We start from the raw sequence: 23,536 nt of genomic DNA on the forward strand, positions 1-23,536 counted from the left end.
TATATTTATTTATTATTTATTAATTTAGACTCGCTCAGTTCATTTATTTAAAATAAAATACGAAATTCGAGTATTTATTTTTTTATATAGTCATGTATTTATTTTATTTTTAATGTTTTTATTTTTCTTATTATTTACTCTTCGTGTGTCAAACTCCAATAATATAGTTTAGTAGTATCAGTATTAAATTAATGAAATGCATACTAGAATTTGTTTTAAAGATTTCTACTGACAAGCCATATCAATTGGCTTGGTTAGTGAAAAAAATATTTTATCTTGTAAAAAAAATGATAATATTTTTTTGTAAGTTGTGTTTAAAATATGCTGTATTTTTTCAAGAAATTTTGCATGGCAATTGCTTCAATCATTTGCATGTGCATTGACTACACATTTTTATCGATTGTTGCGCGGTATGGTCAATAATTTTAAGATTATGATGAGCATTGGTTTGTATGTTCCTGATATCTACCTAAGACATCGTCAGCATAGATTGTTTCATATTCCGATGTACAGGACTAACCTGACAATGGTTATACGTGTTGGAAGGGCTACCGCTATGCTGAACAACATCGCTCTGGATATTGATCTGTTCCATGCATCCGAAGGGGTTTTCCATAACAGGATTCTCCAGCTATTTCGACAAGAGTCTCTTTATGTAATTTTTGTCTTTTTATCATATGCCCGTCTTGAATAGTTTGTAATGTATGTGTTATTTCAAATGAAAGGATTTAATTTAATTGAATTGAATTGACAGGTTTTTATCTAGCTCCTATGCATTTTCAAAATCTTAAATAATATATTTGAAAGAGGGAACTAAAATACCAACCGCCTATGTGCTCTGTACCTGCAGGACGTGTTGGGGTGTTTATTGTACAGCGCCCTTGGGGTGCTTTTCTACATAAATGGGGCTTTAAAAATTATCCGGAATAAATGAAATAAGTCAATTACTGTTTTTTTACACCTCGCTTTAATTTGTAAATTAAGTACCAATCGGTATTTTTTTCAGTAATCAATTCCACCAAGCAATGACGATGCAAAAAACATTCACAGTAATGCGAATCTCACTACGCGGATAATATTTTATAATTTTATCTTATGAACATTTATATTATTTGGTATCTAACCATTTTTAGTAAAACTTGATACATTGATACAAGTTTTCTAAGAATCTCCATACGAAGTAGAATCGCATTTAACACATCGTGGATCGGTCAGGTATTGATAAAAATTCGGGCTGCCGCGCGGTACCTACCAGGAATTTTTAATCCGTGATCAATTTGTTATTGACAAGCATTTGAGATTTGGTGAGATAATGGCCATCTTGGTGGTGCTTGACTACTAATTGCCAAGTGTCAAACGATCTATTACTGACTCGTTAGCTGCGTGGTCAGAGTACCATACGCTCCGGAATAACCGTAGCAGTTTGGAGTATCCAAGTTGTTAACAATGTCTGATTTTATATTTTTTGTTGAAATATACATTTTCCACGAAATGTATCAATTGAATAAGATTTTATCTTAATTTTACCAAATCTTCCTCAGCGGTGTACATATTGTCGTGAGCGTAGAACAACGACAGATGTGCGAAAAATGCAACATTGACTTTTTTGTATTTGATCTTGAAAAGGTTATATAAAGGCTTTATTTCGGGGCTAGTATTTTTTTGTATTTTTTTAAATTGAATCAAAAAAGAAGTTCTTAGTGGAAAAATGGAAATCGAGTTGCGGTAGAGTAGGATTTGAATCTTGGACCTTTGGCCCGCGAGTCCACAATACTACCACGGCACCACAATCCGGTTCATTTACTACAATGAGAAGACAACATTTATCTTCAGTTTTATCTACATATTCAAATTAAGTTGTCTGTATGAAAACAATAATATCTTTTTTTTCGTAACTCATTCCATAACAAGTTACTAACTTATACCCGTATGCAGAGACAAACCTTAAGGTGAGGAAAGTACATTATATTGTCTTTATCTTCAGGTTATTCTCTGCATTTGAAATTAGAATGTTCTTTCCTCACCTTAAGTTTTGTCTCTGCATACGGGTATTAGATACTTTAAATATTGAAAGAAATATACACATTTTCGTACGATTTTACTTTATACTTTCTCGATAAGTACAAATGTGGAAAGCGTTTGTAATCGCGGCCCTGGTTTAGAAAAAATATGTAAATCTAACCCAAGTATCAAATTATATATTTTTGCGCGTATCAGGTTGTGACATAAACTGACAAAAAAGATTTTAAACCGCTCTAATAAAAAGTTGAAGAAAATAACATGCGTCGTTATTCTACGATGATGACGATATATACACGATCATCTTTAGTGACAGGTTATTTTAAAAGAAATTAAAAAGAAATATTGATTTTAAGTTATAAAACATATAATAATAAAAAAATAAAATTATTAACCATAATAAATACAATGTGATAAGTACAAAAAATAAATATTTATTCTTAAATTAAACAAATGTACACAAAGGTTTAAAGGTAGACCAAAAACAAATAATAAATACAGTTATGAAGAAAGTTTAAAAAATAACCAATTAAAAAAATAAAAATAATAACAAATAATACCAATAATTCTAAATAAGCCGTAGGTACTTTTGTGTTACTTGTTAATGATATATGAAGTTGCTATTACAGTACTCCTCTAGGTTGATCGCCCCTATTAAGCCGGTCGATCGCGATCAGGCTAAAGAATTGAGCGGTTGGTCGAATTTACCAGTAAGGTATCCATATCGGACACTTACAAAATGTACCACAAAATTGCAGAGATATTTCAAACGGGCCAAATTTCACCGGAAAATGAAATTCTCACACACAAGGTCAGGCTCTGTTCTAAATTTCTGGACATTGGTTTCTAATGAGGAATATTCTTATTTTAAAAAATGTACTGAACAACAACACTTGTATTTTGTTTGAGCATGTTTATGTCAATCGACATTTTTATACTTAAAACAATCGAAAAGTAATCACCGTTCTCGCATGACGGACGCTCATACGTTGGAATATTTAAGGTTGGCAACATTCAACTAAAATTTTGACTTTGCTACCTTAGTGAAAGATTCTCACGCTAATTTGTTACTCAGAATTATTTTCAATTTTGTCCCGTGCTTTTTTCATACAGTCAACGAATAAAAAAAACTGCGAATTTTGTTTCATTTATCTAATCTTATTGCATGCGTTATGAAAAAAAAAATATTTTTCTATTAAATCTGTTGTAAAGTTTATCATAAAACTCTTCATTAAATGATTGGTAAATCGCACAGACTCTGGACAGTTCAAAGTAGATCAAGTTGGCCTCCCCTGCCCTATAGGATATGTAAATAGAAAATGATAATAACACTCTAAAAATGACAGCAGTACATAAATCAATTTGTCCGAATTGTTTTGTAAGGTAACAAATGCAATGTTTGATTCTATCAATATTTTCAGACGATGATTGATTTAACGTGTTTACTTGCAAAATAGCCAAAACTTACTACTATTTTCCTCGGAGCTGTCGTTTTAATCTACTTTGTCTGGTTTAATCCCCGGGATTGGTTTACAAACACCTGTACATATTTCCTTCTTTATTTATATCAGTCACCAGTGGGATTTTTTCCAACTGGTCTACGAGTAGATATGATGTTTAATAATTTAATTATTATTGCAAAGCATAAAAGGCCATAATTTTAACCCTCTACCGCATGATTTATTAAGGATATACAAATAAAAATATTATTTCCGCAAACGTACATAACTAAATGATACAAAGTGAAAAAAATTATGAATCATTATTTTAGAAAAAAAAACATAAATGGCTTTGTATTTAGACCACAATGCATACGAAACTAAATTTGGCGGTTGCAAAAAATAGCTCAAAAACAAGATAAAAATAGAAAATTTCATAAAAACGATACACATTCCACGTTTTTAAGGATTTATTCTATATGCAATTATTTTTTTATAGTTGTCACTTACCTTTGACTATTAATTTTTCACTGATAAATGTAGCACTATTTTTGTAGAACTCGTCAAGCCGTATTGCTTATTTATTGTGTATGCAGACAATTGGTGGTATTGCTTATGTTATGTTTTTACTCTTTTATTGTGCGTTTTATAGTATAAATAATATAGGCAAGCAAAATTGAAATATAATCATAAATACGCAAAGTTTAAAACTATCTGAATATTTTGCTTTTTCTCTGTATATTTAATCTTCTTTGTATATTCTCAAATGTTAAAAAAAGTATATTGTATATTGTTAAAAGTCGTCGACATGGGTAACCCCAGTGAGGTCACATTATTCTTTATTTTTCATTATTGTTTATATAAACAAAAAAAAACATTTAAAAAAATGTATATGGCTTGGTGTGCGGTAAAAGGTTAAACGAATGAATAAATTTATATCTATTTCAATTTCATCAATTTTTACCCTTTACGTTGACATTTTAAATGCTATTTTTATGTTGACGTCAACAGATTTTTGATTTGCCCCCTGTACTAATTTTATGAAATAGAAACCTAGACTTGGTTGTGAGATAACTCCTAAGTATGAAATCACAAAACTCGGTAAATCCAATATAACTGACTGTCCTTTGCGAATTTCAATCAATCAATAAATGTATGAAAATGGTGCTTCACGTGTTTCGCACGCGTATTACGATGTTACCATTGAAAATTTTCAACGCCCAACTGTCAACAGCAGACAAATGAATTCTCATCACGAATCACGAAACAATATCTCATTATACTGGGAAACTTCCGAACGAGCTCCGCTATGATTATTCATTTCTTTGATCCAGCAAGAAGCGGCTCGGCGAAAACCAGAAAAGCGAAATATGCGTTCTGGAAATAATTATTACAAGTTTTGTACCCCTCAGCTGTCGCGCGCATCATTGCGTCTAATAACAATATTTCAGCGGGCGTCACTCTCAACACAAAACGTACGAATGACGTGTTTTGAATAAGAATCAACTCACACTATCCGCTGCAGCACCTTTATTTGTGCTCTTTGTCTGGGTCTTGGAAACGGCAGCAGGCAAGACTGTGACCATGCAGAGTTTTTGAAAAACTCGGGATGAACGTCCGCTGTTGGATGTGTAAAATCTCGTCAGGAACTATTGAATTGCGTTGGTGTATTAGACGCGTCTGTGTTTTAAAATAATGTCATTCGTATTGTTTGCCATAACCAACGACCGTCAGCTTATTTACCCAACAAATTTCCTACCTGAATACGCAACTAGATATTTTCTACAAAATATAGCGGTACGCAAAATGGTAGCGTATAAAAACAAGGATTTATTGTCCTAAACCAAATGCTCGGCAGAAACTAATTCAAGGTATTATATTACAGCACCTTCGATGGACACTGATAAATATCAAATAATCTTTTTCGAACATTTTTTTCTAGTAATCGTACATATTATATCGTATTTTACATTTATGTTTTAGGCACCTTCTTGATGACTTCCGCCTGAAAGAATTAGTTGAATGTTTATCTTGGATTAATTTCTCAGTGCTTTTATTTAATTACGGCTTCGTGTTTATTAAACCTTTTTTGGTATCATCCAACGTCTAACCTGTTTTCCCACAGGATTTAGCTTGTATTAGATCTATCCCTTTGATCAGAAAATGGCGCCGTTGTTATCATGGCATTATCGTTCGCGAAGATTTAATTAATAAATTATTCCAGCAAGTTATGAAGGCCTTTGCTGTTTGATAAACAACATTTGAATAAACGGCGAACTATTCCGGGGAAAGACTTCACTTCTCAATCTTTCCTTTAACTTTCTTGGCACCTCGCAAATATGGCACACTGGTTCGAGGTATTTAAATTAACGCTGGGGGAATGATTGCACCTTTTGATGTAATTCTGATCCGGCTTACAAATCCTCTGCCTTGTCCGTCCATGATTCCATCTTTAGAGGGAAATGTCTTCTTACATTTCGGCCGTGTGAATAACATATTCAAAACTCGCGCGTTTGAGAACGTGATCCGCATTCTGTTCACATTGTTTGTGCGTCGGTTTATTGTTTTATTTAAAATAATAGCTAGGCCGTCTTTAATTCTCGGACAATGATTTTTTGGCTGATAATTCGATAGCTTTATTTTTTTATGACAGTTGGTCGAGGAATTTATGAAAACAAATATTTTTTGTCCGTTGAGCATCAACTCTAATAGAACACCCATATTATTTGCACAACCAAAACCGAAATATACATCTTAGCATAATAACTATTGTAGGGTAGGTATGTGATAGTGTGAATGGGTAACTGCACTCGATTGCGGAATTTAAAAAATATATATGTTTTTTTTTTTAATATTTAACATGACTCGACTCTGAACATTTTAACATTTGCTTTATAGATCGCTATTGAATTCATTTTTCATAAATACCAATGATTTTTGGTCTTTATTTTGATGTAGAAATCTACTCAAGATACTTGTTTGTAATTTGTAATAGATAGCGATAATCCGGCTGGCCTAACGTCCGCATGTACCTGTTAGTATTATATCAAAAGGAAGTAATTAGTTCCAATGTGTGAACCTTCCAAAGGATTGCCGACAGCCAAAAAACCCGCTTTCGTTCAGTGTCTTTAAAATTGTATTCATTGTAAAATGCAACATTGTACTGCGTATTATTATTCTAAGACAGTGTTAACATTTCACGAGCTTATTCGCATTTTTACAAAAAAATCTTAAGTTAATCATGTTCAGTCGTAATAACTTAAAATACCATTATTTATCCAAAGTTCAGATTTTCCTCACGGATAAATAAACAGTGTGTATATTAAATATGAAAGCAATCGTTAGCGTACTAAATTATTGCGGCATGCTTCTATATAAGTCAGATACATATATTATTTTGCGAATAGGTATGTACGAGAGTAGGTAAAACAAAGAAATTATGAGAAATATGTGGGAAAAATCGGACAAATTATCCCAGGTGCATTCAACTTGTATAACGCAGGTTACACCTACATTTCGTTGTAATGTGTGATGATAATCTGTGAAGAAATCTTCAATCAGCATTTGCAACGGAATTGTTGCGATAATGTGCTTTACATACTTGGCGCAGTAATTCAGGGCAACCTTCTCGTGGCCCGGTCGGATTATATTCATAGAAAGCATACAAATTGTGCGTGACTTTTGACACTTTATAGATTTTCATATTGCATTTTTTTTAAAAATCTTTTTCGAAACAGTCACCGTGTTCCCGGAAAACAATTGAATTTCTGTAGTTCAAATAGGAAAAAAACATCGTATTGTTTCAGTTTATTACGATCGTGTCTTCAATTTGAATGGAAATAATCACGCGAAACAATGGATTGTCGGCAACTGACGCAGGAGCATTGTCGGCTCGCGGAGCCGTCCCTCGGCCGCGGCCGCCAACCGCCGCCGCCTCACGCCCGGTCCCAGTGTATGCCAGCACCCGGCGGCGAAGAGCCGAGCTCTTGCGCGTCTCGCGATGTTACCGTCGCCAAACTGGGGCTCTCCGACTCTCCCTTAGTATTCGCGACCCGACTGTCTCGCTACTATGCGCCTAGTCCTCCGCGTCCGGAGCCGCAGTGACAAATGACTGACCCGCTCTGATCGACACCGGACGCCCGCGAGTCATGGTCGAGTTCGCTTTGGAAAGTGTTAGTGAACCTTACACCCGCGTGATGCATACCCCGGAAGTGTCGCGCCACTAAGTGAGACGTTCTGTTTTTATTTTCAGAACCGGCAGACGCAGGCGGGGCCGGCGGAAGGGTTCCGCCATGCTGGGACGTCCAGGGGTAGCCAACATCAGGACGCGGAACCGGGGAATCCTCCCCCGCCCCTCAAGCAGACCTTCATCTACGGCTCCAGGGCCGACTGCAAGTATGAAGACATGCCTAATGGCGGATCCTCGTCCATCTCCTCTCCCGATGCGGGAAAAGAGGGTACCAAAGAATCTAAAATTACCTCGAAATCTGTGACCAAAACTTATCATACCTTAAAAGATATGATATCCAGTAGATTTAAAGGAAAAGACAGTAACGAAGGTGAATCGAAAACCAACGATCCCGAAGTTGGTCTCAACAACGTTACTGACGAACTTAGAAAATCAATGAGAGATAGAGCCGAACAGGAAGCAGCGAATAATGCAACTGTTAATTCCGTGAGAGAAACTTCCAGAAAAACTCCCGGTGAGCAAGGAATATATGGAAGACCTGTTCCTCAACAAAGACCTGCAGACGTTCAATACACCAGGCACTTGATGCAAATACAGCAAATGCAAAATAATGCTTCTCAAGGACCGTACCCGATTCAACAGTTTAGTTCACCATTACATCAACCAGGAAGTCAAACCCCTAATCAGCAAATCATGACGCAACAACAATTTTTGCAGCAACAGCTTATGATTAATCAGCAACAGCATATGTTAGGACATGGACCAAGTGCAAGTTCAACACCTCAACATAACCTTGTTCATTCAAGATCCCAAGAACTTCTAACAAGACAAAATCTGAGCCCTGATTCTCAAAATAGGCCACACTCTCAGCTAGTACAGCAACTCGGTACTTCTGATAATATTTATTACCAACCACAATATGGAGCTGCTGGAACACCACAGCAAAGAAACGTTGGGAGAGTTGGAAATAACTACCAAAGTGAAATTCAACCTCATAATAGTTCTAATTATTCTGGACTTAAGCAGGTTATACCTCAGGTGTGTTAAAAAATTATGTTTGATATGTGAATATTTTTATATCAAAATAATTTACTGTTATTCGTTTTGGGTAAATTTTCTGGTTGCCTTAATACGGGTGGTGGTATTTATAAAATTAATTCATTATGGAATCGTAAATTGGAGGTTTAACTTGAGTCGTCAATAAAATTTAACATTTTCACTAATTTATTTAGGTTGAAGCAGACACGAGATCAAGTGATGTGAGAAGTCCACAACAATTAGAAAGAGAAATTATTAGGCAAAGAGGACTTTCAGAAAATCGAAGAACAACTTCTCATCCACAATTACCCTTAGATGAAGAAGAAAATGAATTGGATCATGAACGTGTAAACCAAACTCCCTCCTCAGGATCAAATAAAAGTAAACCTCTGAGAAGAGGATCTCACGGTAACATTATAGAAACATTGTCAAGAACTGGCAATGGATCTTGTATGGAACAAGAAAAAGATTCTGATGATGGAGGCTTCCGAACCAGACTTAATGCTCAGGGAAGAAGCTTCGACAGTAGAGAACGCGTTGGAACTAGTGGCTTAGTCCAGCAAAATATTCGCTCATTAGAAAACGAAATGAGAATGAAAAATGATCCAAACTGTGACATCATCAAAAGCGATGGCATATACGGAGGAATGAAAACTCCTGTGTTTAATGGAATACCTCATAGTTCTCATAGGCAAACGGAAAATGGAGAAGATTCAGGAAATACCACAAACCATAGTAAAAAAATTAATCCTGGATCCACGGCTAGCTCAGGTAAGCCAAATTTTACTTGTATTTATTTATTTCTACCTCGATTTTTTTGTAAAAAAATTACTTCTCATGATCATTTGAGTGGTGAAAGTAATTATTTTGAACAATTAACATTATATTATATAAACCTGTTACTCAAATTCATTCAACAGTTCTCAATGACAGTGTTTTATTTTGGTTTTAACTTTTTCTTTTGTAGTAATTGTAATATGAAGCAATTTTGGAAAGCATATTGTTTTGCAGCAATAATTTTCTGATAAACATCATATAAATTATATTATATTGAGGTAATTTATTGATATTGTGTGTCAATGATGCATTATTAACGGTTCATTTTAAGATTACGATAAGAATGGAGGCCTTTCATCAAATGTGGATTCAGGGAGAGGAAGTGCAGCCTACTCAAGTGGGCGTCATGTCGGTCATGATACCAGTACTGAGTCGGATCCCCTTCCAGGGGTACCTCAAGGCAGGAATCCTGTCGGAGTATCTGAACAACCTACATCTAGCAGCAAAATGTACCACGATAAAAATGGACACAGTGAGTATATCCTTTTTTCAGATTGTCATGATTTTGCAGAGCGTATTATTTTGGCATGCAAAAAATCTCATGTAAGTCCTTTACCAAAAAAAGCTAAGGGAGTTGTATTATCATCCAAGCCATTATATTGCATTACTACAAGTTAAGATTCATTTTGAACTGGCAATATTATCAGGTAGAAATGGGTTTCAATATTCAAACACTTTATATGACAGACTTGTTAATAATTTTTAACCTAAGAAAGTTGCTAAGATTCTTCATAATAAAGTAATAGTCACCATGCGACCGATTCTTCATTAAGTTCAATTATGATAATATGACATTTTGAATTATCAAGTGTGATCTATTAAAAATAGACATCCACCAATGAGGAAGTTCAGTACTAAGGGAAATTGAATATTAAAAATGTTTTGTTATGCACTGTAAATGTTGGGGCATTTAATAGTATAGATAGGTTTCTTAAAAATCTATGAAAAAATTAATAAAAATACATTTTGATATAAATGTTAGTTAGTCTAGTTGTTGATGAAAACCTACCTACCTAAATAATAGCATAATTTAAAACCGTCTTTAAATCTTGCAAAAACCGATTTCAACTATACTACTTAGCAATGTGAACTTATCATTCTCCATTGAGTTGGTGAAGCATAGTTAGAAATCTCACAATTCTTTTTTTAAAGTCTTTCGCAAATATCTCAGTAACTTTAATGGAGATTTTTAAGTTTGCTTCTAATACCCTCAAATGTAGAACAATAATTGTTATTATAGGTACCAGTACAATAATTATTTTTGAAGATGTACCAGAAATCCCAAAAAAAAATACATTTATGTATATTATTTCCATTATTGGGCATTAAAATTCTTCTATCAGCAGTCTTTATAACGTTTTCTTATTCTTTCAACCTTCTTTCTAGCAGGAGAGTCCGAATGGGTGGATATTGTTGAATCAGAACTCCGACAGATATTAGAACCAAAAATGCACGGAATGAACCTGGGCAATGGAGCCATGCAAAATGGAAACCAATGTCCCGGAAGTGAGACTCCCTCGAGTGTTACTCCTCCGCTGCCCCCACTTACGCCAACACAATCCACTCCTGATGCTACTCCAAGAAACTCCGCACGTTTCAAACACCAGAGGTAAACTATAAAAATTTTGTCATCGTGATGGTGAAAAGTACTGAGCCACAATATCATTGTTTTGAGAAACAGGCTCTTAATTTTACTAGTTACATCGACCTACCTAGCTAACTTTCTCCTTTTTATTTGACTAGATTGAAAAAGTACATCTTTCTCCAAGAAGCTGCAAAACATATGTAATATAGCTCCCTGATTCTAATTAAAATGTAATAAATTTGGAAATTCAGAGCTGAATTTTCAATAGCTACAGCTCATGCGCTCTGCAGCTACAAGGGGTATTGGGATTTTAATTGTACAGCGCCTAGAGCATAGACTATCAGACCATTTTTCTAATGCCGGTTTTTTTCAATATTACAATTTCAAATATTGGAAACCTGATATTTCAATATTTTCTCTATATTTTTGCTAAATGTTCAATAAATACTTAATAATCATTGTCTTTTAAGCTTCACCGTATTCAGTTTTCAGGTTAAAATCGTTGTAAAGGTTGAAAACCAGGAAATAAAAGTGTTTTAAAGTAAATCAAGAATAATTATTTAAATTCATCGTTTATTTTTGAGGTCCTCAACTTCAATTTAAGCTTAGGTAGGTAGATGTATTTTAAACGTGACAGTAACATCTTTAAGATAACAAACACATGCATTTCTTAAAACACACTGTGCTATGTTTTTTAACAAATTTAACGAAACATAAAATAAGTAAACAAATAATACAAAAGTTCGGTGCTTTTAAAAAAGTCTGTAAGCATTAAATAAAATCTAAATAAAGAAAATACACAGCGTGTTGTTGTCGGGCATGGCCTTAGTAGTAATGTTAACTAATTAAAACGACTAGGAAGCTAAGGTCGCTACTGACGATAATGATTTGATTTGAGTTTGGTTGAACAAAATCAGCATTTTGCTTTTTGATTGGTTGAATGAGCGGAATGGCATATAGCATCATGAAGAATCACGTTTAAAATTTGAAACTTTAAAACCAGACAAAATTAAATTAAAAAATCATATAATTTCAAACACCTGGTAATAGAGAAGTCAATATTGGTGTTTTGAATATTGCATTTTTGGTCTGATATTTCAGTTTTTATATTTAATTTCAAACCGGTATCTTTGCTCTAACCGGGCAATTGATATGATCTTCACGAAAACGACATTATATAAATTTAAAAAAAAACAATAATTCGACTTATGACATTCAGAAACTACGTAAGCCATTAAATCAACTATATGCCATAAATCAATCAACTTCAAAATTATTTTAAAAAATATTACGTTTATAAAGACTCATGTTGACCTGTGGAGTTTCGGAATATTTCGATTCATTTGCTGTTTCTTTGTTTTTTGTCTGCTTGGTGGTATAGGCGTTAGCATATTCGGCTGCTATGTATTACGTCCCAATTTTAATTTCTAACTACGTCAATGTAAAATGTTGAAGTCCACTTTTCCCAGTTTTTTTCATGATCCTTTAAGTATAAAAAAAATATGTGTGTTCTACTTACATAAACACACATACTGTTTTTTTTTATCAATTATCTAGTATTATTTTATTACATTACAATTTTTTTTATGAATATTTAATATTTTTTGTTGTTAGCTGCACTTTATCAACATGTCGAATATTGTTACATATTTCCAGTTTGCCATATGGTAGCAAACCAGAATACAGCGCAGAGAATCGTGGTGCTCTTCCAAGTCAAAGAGCTGGCTGGCAGCATGCACCAAAACATAGAAGTGGGTCTTCCAAGAAACAAGATCATTCCGTCCAGTACAAGAAACACAGTAAGTGCTATTAAGTCAATGGAATTATGGGTCGTGAGGTCTTTAATTTAAACAATCAAAATATTTCTGGCTAAGCCATTTTATCTTTGTTTCTGCCAAGGACTAGGATCTCAAACTATAAATTCTTGCATTTTAAATGACCAACCGTTCTTCATTAATTGGTGATAATCTTGTTGTATATACAGCTGGCTTGCTTGGCAGAAACCATCACTCTTCATTTAAAATTCATCAGATATTCACTTAAGAATTTGAGGTTAGAAATTCCATTTACAAATCTTATAAATCACATTTTATTCAATTGCCCTTAACTGCGAAATTTTGTTTAAAGAGTGTGTACGTAAAGCATGTAGTTTCACTATTAGGTTATGTGTTTTGTCATCACGCCTACTGAATTAAATAATTAAAAAAATAATTGCATTTTGTACAACATTATATGTAATTAATAGTAACATTTTGTGAAAAATCGCATGTATTTTACATATGATACACAAACAAAATAAGCCATAGCTCGTCAAGCTCATAAGAGGGTAATTTTAGAGAAGTCTTGACAGAATATTGGTCATACCCGCTACAGATAGTACAGATGCCTTTTTTTTAAAGACAGAATATTTCGTCGTACTGGGTTAACAAGCAATGGAGTGCATTTTATTACTGCTTCAGGAAGCGTGAATGACAACTAATGACAAAAATAAGTAGATCTATTGAAATATAAGTGTTGATGGATAGAAGTACCTATGTTGTTTATTTACTGTTATTATTATCTAAAAATATTCAAACGTGAAGTAATTGTAAGTCTATTGGGGGGTTTACATAAACTTTAATAATGAAAACTAATTCCAGTTAATTTTTTTTAAGTGTTTGGTTTAGAAACAGACATAACCTCAACAACTACGAGAAGTTTGGATTTATCATCCATGCTGGATGGTCAATCAGACAGTGATGTTTCAACTCAGGATGCCCGGGCTATTCGAAGACAACTTCAAGGTCTAGAAAATATGTACTGTGAAGTGCTAAAGTTGCTAGGCGTTAGGAAGCCTGCCAATCATGGACTTGGAAAATATCAACCATCAGATCCCAGGTAATTTATTTCGTACTTTTTTCTAATTTAAATTGCGCTGTATACAGGTTGGTTTTAGATCATATATCTGATATCGATTACTCTCCTTCACCCTCATAAATTGAATGTAGATTTTTTTAGGCTTACAATCAGAGAGCCAGATCATGATAAGTTACTATGGTCGCTCTCATTTTTATTAAATGCGTATTACCTTAAAATATAGTTTCCCAATTTTCATTGATGGTCCCCTGGTAGAAATTCTGTTTCTCTGATTAAGTGTTGTGTTGTTTTATAAATATAAATCATTCTGTTTTTATAACCTGTTGTACAATAATTTGGTCCATTAACAGGCTCGTTCTATAGGCATGTCTTCTAACCAACCAAAAGCGTAATTAACATACACATTTGTAATCATTGTTTGTACATTTTAAAATTATTTGTTTAGGTGCCTATAGACACACTTGATATTGAATGTCGATTGTATCTCTCGGTTACTTGTCCAATAACAAATGGTGATCAACATTTGTTGCATCTTTATGATAATCAAATGTCGAGTATGCCTGTAGAAACATTTTAATGAGAAAGAAAATACTTAATGTAATAAAAAATGAATGTTGAAGGAAAGCCTTGTTTTGAAGGTTGATCAGTGTTTGATGAATAGATTGAAATACTTCGGGGTTATGCAATTTTTATACTATTTTATTAATTTTATAGACTATCCAAGAGAAGATATGGAAGTGTATCTTCCCTCCCATCGAGCTCAGTGAGTAGTCGACCTGTTAGAGACAAAAGAAGAAACGCAACTGAGCAAAGGAAGAAAGTAAATGATATAAAGGTAAGCTACAATTTTGAAATCATAAAAATATTACAAGTTTTATTTAATGCACATTATTATTTATTATATAAATAAAAGACGAGTGAAATTTTAATCCACAAATTTGGAATATCCAGTGACCGGTTTCATCGCTTTTGCGACATCTTCGAGACTGGTATCTTTATTAAGGAGTTTTATTATCTTTATTAAGGAAACCAGTCTCGAAGATATCGCGAAAGCGATGAAACCGGTCACTGGATATTCCAAATTTGTGGATTAAAGTATCACTCATCTTTTATTTTACAATTACAATAACAAATTAAAATGAACTTCCATCACGAATGTTCGCTTATAAACTTAAATGCACATTATTATATTCATTTTATTTCTTATTTTAGGGTATCAACAAAAGATTCCAACGCCTTGAATCTCATGTAGTCACTTTAGCTCGTTCTGTGGCTCATCTTTCCAGTGAAATGAGAACTCAACACCTCATGATACAGGAAATGGAAAATATCCGAGGAGAAATCACGTCTTTGAGAAATCAACAGAGGTGTGAAAATTATTTGATTTTTTCCTCTATTTAAAATATTTGTAGGTTATTTTTCAATGCTGATTTACGCTTGTTTAAGTATACCCGTCCAGTGTTACTAGCTTAATCATTTTATCAAATAGTTACCAAACACATTATTTGTAATAGTTCTGCTAGGCAAGTCGTCGCGTTGGAAAAACAAGGTTCTATGTAGATTCATAATTGTTTCAAGACATGTAAGTTTGAAATGAAGGCGTGATTTTATCTATTATTTTTTATTAATATTGTCTTTATAAACTTAATAATAATTAAAGATTGGAAAAAACATATTTTGTTAGAATCTTGTTTCCCCAACGCAACAAAGTGACTATACATAAGATCAAACATATCTCTTGGATTTCAGAGGGGCGCCATTTCTGTGCCATTTTCTGTGTCTAAAAATGACCCTCATTTTAAATATATATTTGCCTCGCTAAAAAACACCAATCATTAAATCATCTATGTAAGTTCAGTTAAATGGAACAAACCGCATTTATAGGTGTATTTGAATTTAAAAATTCACCAATAGACTGCTTGTATTCAATTTAATTCAATACTGTCCCCACTAAAAAAGCAAGTAATAGTATATCCCTAAATCCAAAACAGCAGATGAAATGTACTTTATATGCGTAAAGGCAATACAGTGAATACGCCATGCGTAACTGTCAGTTTAACAATTAACAAGCCACAATTAATTTCGTATAGACGCATACAATAGTAAAAATAGATTTTCGAATAAAAATCATGAATGTTCAAATGGAATGGATTCACTGCATGTGATTTTTTTTCTATTTCTTTTTTTCACAAAGTTGCAAAGTTTTTTTCCCTACTGAACATTTTGTCAAATTATTCTTCCACATTATTGAACTAAAAATTAAGTAGACGAAATAACCATTTACTAATAAAAAAAAGTATTTTTTTATAAAATAAACTGCATATTTATTTATTTATTTCCCAATTGAGTTGATTAATAATATATTCCAGTATGTCCACAACAATACACCACAATGTCCTGCTAGCTGCTGAATTGAAACAGTTTTTTGACAGTGTTTTCATTGTAATAATGAAGACATGTTTTAATTTAAATAGTAGTGAAATGATCATATTTTTTTACTACCCTCAGTAGAACAACTGAGGGCATTGGAAGCAAAGATAGCAAACTCTCGTTTTGGTGCTTTCGAGAAAAATAACAAAAACTGCTACACTAATGCCAAAGAGTCTTCATGACTAGAAATGTTATTTTCACTGAATTTAAACTTTAAGATACTAATAAATTACCTTTAATAGAAACACAAATTCAAAAAACTTTCTTTATATTTTTATGGCACGGCCATTCTGAAAATTTAAATCTCAAGCCTGTCATTGGTCAAATAAAAAGGCTGATAGATATTGCTATGTTTGCTTAACAATATTTTCAAACCATCAGAAGTATGATTTTTAACTACATTTGCAACTCAACTCATGATTTCTATAAAAATTAAGTTGATAAACTACAGAATGACATCATCACCAAAAAATATCTGTTTTTGGAAGTTGCTATCTTTGCTTCTAATGCCCTCAACTGTCAAAAAAAAATTGGGTGGGCATACTGGCGTTTGATATTTACCAACTCAATTGTAGTAGTCTGCATTACTTTAGGGGTTTTATAACCCATTACGTAATGACCAGCATCTGATTTAACGGGATCCTCTCCCTTGTAAGCAAGTATCTGGTTACTACACTCTACTGAATAACATTTTATATTTTAAATAATGTATTTAAAATGGCCGTGATAGTTTCATTTATGTTATTTCCACAGATAAGTTTGTTGCAGTATATAATTGTTTTATACCATTTATTTACTGTTCATATCAGATCCCAATCAATGCCACGCATGGACACAAGCTACTGCCCCGCCAGTAATGGTTTTGGTGGAATGGATGCTTCTAGTTTAGCCAATCCCAGTCGAGTCAAGAAATTGACAAAGTTCTTTGGAGATGAGCCACCATTACTGCGAATGTTTTTGAAGAAACTGGGATATGAAGTAAGTGAATAGTAAAACATTACATTGATATAATAAAACACTTGCGACTTTACTTATATGTGGAGTTTGTCAGGATGCATATTCGTAAATACTCGACGTGTTATCCATTCGGTAACACTCGGAAAGATGTCTCCCCTTCGGAATGTTACAGAATCACTAGGGCGCTCGTTATCAATTAGCAATGTTCAATTTCGTAATACACACAATCGCCCCTGAGTAGGGCCCGCTAACGTCACTCAACATAAACATTCTCGTTTTCTTTGTAGTAGTATCTCAGCTATGCCATGCATGTCTTCAAATAATTCAGTTTGTTTAGTTTATTACTGGGATGGATAACGCCTCAGGTATCTCCATTCAACACGTCTGCTATTTTCGAAGCCACTTTAAGTGGATTCTGAAACATACCAAACAAATAAAGCATTGAGTATTTACGAATATGCTTCCAGGACATCACAAAACTTTTTGTGTATACAATGATTTTTTTGATAAATATTATTTGCAATCTACAGGTAATAAGCTGCCACAGCTGCAGAGCCACCCATACAGACATAAATCATTATAGGATTATCAATCATAAAGCTAGTTATAGTTTACAGCAGAAACAATGGGCCGTAGATACTCAAGTCAAAAATCGCAAGCGCAAACCAAAACTGTCCATTGTTGTTAAACCAAACTAAAAATTTGCAACGCTTTTGTTCTATGAAACAGAGCAAAATGCCGCCTCTTCAGCTGTAGCACCCTATTACTCTGAGTATAAAATGATGTAGGGATATTTAATGAATGGTTGAGCGACTTGTTTGAATTATTTTTATTATGTAGCGGGGTATGATTTTGATGCATCCGACATATTGGATCAAAAGTCCATAACCTTCAATTTTGCATGCAATGCCAATGTACTTTTCTTGTCATATTTATGTGATAATGATTAATGTAAACATGTTTTTATGTATTCATTCAATTTATCACATTCTCGAGTAAAAGATGAGTTGAGAGGAACTTGCTAAATATGTCATGTACACACACAGTTCATTACTAAAATATTCAAATATAGCTTTTACTCTGATATCTGGATGTAAATAATGCTCTATCAGCCGTCATTACATGAGTAATTTTATATTTCTCAGAACTGAGGATTAAAACATGTGAACCCTTGCAAATTTCTAACCTATTTTTCTAAAAGATTGTCTCAATTAAGCATCGCGTTATCAAATTTTTAAAAACCAAAAACTGATTACAACTTTTATATTTGCTACCTTCGTGGTCATTAATTATAATTAAAATAAAACAACTGTGTGGTTGACCTCTTATGTATTTTATTACCGATCGGTTTGGAAGCTACATAAACTTTCATCTCTGACAAATCAAATCCGTACGGATAAATATTCCAATAAATGCAACTAAAGCTCTCGTGATGCTTATATAATTTCACATCTACATGCAAATGTAATATGTATATGCAAATCTCCCAAAATATCAAACTGACAAATTTCAATTTGTATTCAATGCGGCAGCAAAGCTTATTTCGGAAGTAAAAAAAATATTCTCATCTCTCAACATCTTCAAGATTTGCACTGGTTAAGGAGCCCATAGAGAATAAAATATAAGGTTTACTGGACAGTATTCAAATCCCTTCATGAAATGGCTCCAGCATATCTAGCAGATCTCTTTATTAGGGAAAATACATGTCAAAGAAAATCTACTCTTAGGTAAGCATTTGATTCAGGCGGAGGAAAACTTGTCGAACTCTGGCTCTGCCAAAACACTAGGTTTGGAGATCGTGCTTTTGCTGCTGCCGTCCCCTCTGCCTGGAACCAAATGCCTTCACACTTATGAATCATCGAAAGTCCCAGTCAGTTCAAATTTCAACTGAAATCTCGCTTCTTTCATCTATCATACCCTCAATTTAAAAATCAGAAAGTATAACAATATGTAGTGTTAGCTTATTTCGAATGAAAGTTTAAGTTCAGAATTGCAAAGCGCCCTTGAGGTGATTTTTCATAAAAATGCCGTTGTATAAATTAGACATATTATCATTATTTATAATTTCCTTTATAAGGAAGCATGTAGTTTTACTTGTAGCTTCGAAACCAGTCAGTAATAAAATGTAAAAACAAAGTTGTTTTATTTTAATTTTAACTGATTAATTGTTAACTGAATTCATAAACATTTGATTTATAAAAATACAAACATTTATGAATTTTTTAATTCATGTGAAAAAGTTTATGGCAGAACTGGGTATTCCAAAGCCTAAATATTTATCTCAGGAATCCATTACAGATTTGTACAATACGTAGGCATTGAGAATCTGACTTGAAATCCAGAATCAAGAAAAATCCTAACCCAAAAGTAAGACTAGTAATGATACAATAATAGTTTTCATTTTATTATAGAAATATGCGCCTTTATTGGAGAAAGAGCGAGTCGGTGCAGCTGAACTTCCATTTTTGGGTGAGGAACGTCTTCGGGCTTTGGGAGTTCCGCTCGGACCAAGACTCAGAATTCTTCATGAAGCAAGACTGGCACTTCCACCAACAAATACTTCACATACTACTCTCTGCATAGTTTAATCCGTACGCAAACATTTTTCTTTGGCCTAATAAAATCCATAGAGATTTATTAACATTGATTGTTTTCAACCAGTGTTTATAAATTACTAGTAAATAAGATAATGATCCATGTTTAATATTTAATTATACAAACAATATTATATACTTTTTGTGTAGAATAGTAAACAAATTTGAGTATCTAGTTTATAGCCCTGTATAATTACAATTTAACGTCAATTGTCACAATTATGTCATGAAATCCGTGTTAAAGTTGTAAATCTGCAACTATTGTTAACTTTACACAAGAACAAAAAAAAACTTTGTTACTGACTACCTACATAAGTGTGTTTATTCACTTAGTTTTAATCAATTTTGAAACACCTTTATGTACTGACGTTTAATAAATAAACACATTATTCCTTAATAATGCTGCATTTCAAATTTAGTAAATATTGCATTGCCCTCAACAATTTTAAAAAAACACAATGTTTTGCTGTCTATATCTATATCGTGATCGATACACACGCAAACATTTGTGTGAGAAAGGGAAAGAATCATATCTCTGTGTTACTCATTACTATGAATACGACTCTTTCTGTCAGTATGGTAATTTATATTCTTTTATTTAAAAGTAGACAATGTAAGTGCTTAAAAACATAACTAATATTCACTGTATTTGCGAACAAAATGATATATCTTCTTTTTTTTTTTGCACCACAACAGGCCAGGAGGCCCAATTACAGTGGTGAATTACATTACAGAACAACCAGGCTTGAGAAAAATCACATTTTAATTTTTGTGTTCTCACCGGGAATCGAACCCGGAACCTTCCGTGCGTGAGTCAAGCGTCTTGACCACTACACCACGGAGGCCGTCTTTTCTGTCTTTAACAGCTGCACATAGTGTCTCTTCTAATCAAAACAAAAGTATGTTTCAGAATGAAGGCAAAGATGGCCCACGAATTTAAATGCCCTCTAATATGCACTTGTAACTTGTCTAATTATACGCCATTGTCTTTATGTATCATTCTTATTCTGAAAAATATGGGTCAGTGTTATATAAGCTCCTGACAACACTGTGACCTTTGTAGATCTGTTTTGATGGGTCCTTGTAAATAAGTCTTCGCTCTCCAAGCCCAGCGCTGCTATTCCGAACACTCGCGGCTGTAGAAAACACTTTTATCTCGTGTATTTTGTATGTAAACGCTCGAGATAAAAACTTTTTCTACGGCCACGAGAGCGTTTGGAATAGCAGCCCTGGTCTTTAAAGAGTCTGGTTACTGAGTGGAGGGGGAATATATTGCTAAATCTCCCCCTTCAAGCCCTGACGCTTAGTATCGGCTTATTAGGTAGGGGTTTATGTACATTAGTAAATTGGTAGTCTGATAGCAGAAGTAATTTTCAAAAATGTTCAGGAGAGCTGAAATAAAATTCAATTTCTCGACTTTAATACACAAATTAAAATATTTTAGTTACTTTTCAATAATAAATTACCATTCTAAATGATGCTGTTTTTTTTTTTTTTTTCTATGTGTGTTTACATTTTTTATATTTATTAAAACTTTTGAAAACTAAAACACAGAAAAAATTACCGATGGTCCATTCTGCCATCTGACTACCGAAATTTATTATGGGCTTGATTAATTTCAATAGCAGATTCACACAATAAATTAGATGTAATATTTTTGTAACTACATATTAGTAGTTACTGATTGTAGAATTTCAACACGAAATGTTTATCTTTATTTTTATAAGCTCTTAAATTTTTTTTTCCAAAAGTTGCAGATTTGTTACTTAAACATGGATGTGGCAATTCGAGGAACGCAGTCTGATAATATCGAATAAATATTTGTGCATTCATTTATGAACTATTTAGCATAATCTTAATAATATTAAACTCGTTGAATCAAATTGTAATGTTGTTCAGTTTAGTACATCAAAAGGTACTTTATGCTTATATCGTTGATGTTATTTTGATACTTGTACATATTTTATTATTTATTACAATTAATCGAATACCAACTACATAATAACAAATTAACAATATGTAACATAATTTAATAACGTGTTCGGATAAAACAGTGTACTTGATAGAAATAACTTTGTACTACCAGTATTCAGGATAATTAAGTATTAGAATATGTAATTGTATATAATTATTTGTCACTCTATGATTCCACCAGATTATACCGAATAAACTTTACACATTAACAAATTGTCGCGTTGGGGAAACAAGTTTCTATCTAACAAAACATGTTTTTTTACATTGAACTTTTATTATATTTATATTTTAATATCGGTTCCATCTGCATCAAAATTTTAAAGAAAAACAAAATCAATCCTTAATTATTATTGTTTCGTTTACTAAGACAATATTAGATAAAATGCTGTCTTTATTTCAAACTTTCATGTCTCAAAAAAATTACAAATCAACATAGAACCTTGTTTCCTCAACGCGATATGTAATTATTAGTTTTTGCGATTTTTTAAAATGCATTTGAAAATTACAAATTAATATTTGTTTTGTTAGCTCACAGTCAAAAGTGTTTCATACCGAATATTCATTATACAGTAAAACATAATGTATATCATGATAAAAATAAAAATCATTTCACTACTTGAAATTTTTAAGAGGATATTGATATTTTTACAATTCTAGAATAACATTGAAATATATTTCATATTTATAGTGGAATCTAATGATTTAAATATTATGAAAAACTAGTTTTCATTTATAATTTTCAAAACAGCTCGCAGTTGGCGTCACATTAAACGTTTGTCGTTAAAGGTCTCATTTTAGGTAATATAAAATATGCATATTTTAAACCTTAGTAGAAAATTTATCAGATGATGTCGCCTTTAAAAATTAATAATACCATTACCACCGTAATATTTTGCTTATTTATAATAACATGGGAATAACCTGTTTTCGTTTTATAATCTTAGAGTAATATTACGCCACTGGCTAATGGAGTCGCCCTTATAGACAAAAAAAAACACTCTATTATTATCAACCACGCAGTTAGCTACAGTTTACAGCAGTAACACGGGCCGTAGGTACTCATGTCGAGAATTGCAAGCGCAAACCAAAACCGTCTGTTACACACTTGTTGTTGAACTAAAACCCAAACCAAAAATATTGGAACTCTTTTGTTCTATGCAATTGAGCCAAAGGGCTTCTCTTTGAACGGGACCGAATAATTTCTCTGAAATTATAATATGTACTTGTATGAAAGAAATTGAGAATCTGCTTTTATTATCATATATATATATATATATATATATATGTATATCTCATGTGCTAATTAAAATATGTTATACATATTAATATTCGCAAGGCAACAATTATGAAAATATTTCATTAAAACATTGGTTATCGATGTGCTTATAATATTACATAATTGGTTTTTAAATATAATCAAAAGTTCAACTCCGAAAGATTATCATGCAATTAATTAAAAATAATTAACGTTCAAAACATGGAATGAATCAATTCACCTGTTCATGAAAAATCATCTAAGTAAATTCACCAAAGATATAATAAATGACGCAATATTTTTTTAGTAGAAAATATTTAGTTTTTCATGTAAATATATGTATACTCATGTGTAACGTTTTTG

General features: G+C 32.8%; 1 protein-coding gene across 5 annotated transcripts in view; it reads left to right on the forward strand.

Moving 5' to 3' along the window:
• LOC148284956 (uncharacterized) overlaps positions 1–20,398 on the forward strand; it is a 213,078-nt gene extending 192,680 nt beyond the window's left edge. For 3 of the 5 annotated variants that reach the window (XM_088232225.1, XM_088232244.1, XM_088232210.1), the window contains 10 exons: positions 7,711–8,685; positions 8,880–9,456; positions 9,794–9,994; positions 10,909–11,131; positions 12,764–12,906; positions 13,762–13,984; positions 14,678–14,798; positions 15,176–15,330; positions 17,203–17,371; positions 19,762–20,235. In XM_088232225.1, coding sequence (XP_088088351.1) covers positions 7,711–8,685; positions 8,880–9,456; positions 9,794–9,994; positions 10,909–11,131; positions 12,764–12,906; positions 13,762–13,984; positions 14,678–14,798; positions 15,176–15,330; positions 17,203–17,371; positions 19,762–19,938 — 2,964 coding nt within the window. In that variant the 3' untranslated portion in view covers positions 19,939–20,235. Of the gene's footprint in view, positions 1–7,563; positions 7,631–7,710; positions 8,686–8,879; positions 9,457–9,793; positions 9,995–10,908; positions 11,132–12,763; positions 12,907–13,761; positions 13,985–14,677; positions 14,799–15,175; positions 15,331–17,202; positions 17,372–19,761 lie in introns of those variants that run through there. The other 2 variants (XM_088232233.1, XM_088232216.1) reach the window with 2 other exon arrangements.
• The last annotated feature ends 3,138 nt before the right edge of the window (positions 20,399–23,536 follow it).

This window comes from Micrasema longulum, unplaced genomic scaffold (genome assembly GCF_059751315.1).
Source record: "Micrasema longulum isolate JH-2025_06_02 unplaced genomic scaffold, ASM5975131v1 h1tg000073l, whole genome shotgun sequence".
Classification (NCBI taxonomy): domain Eukaryota; kingdom Metazoa; phylum Arthropoda; class Insecta; order Trichoptera; family Brachycentridae; genus Micrasema; species Micrasema longulum.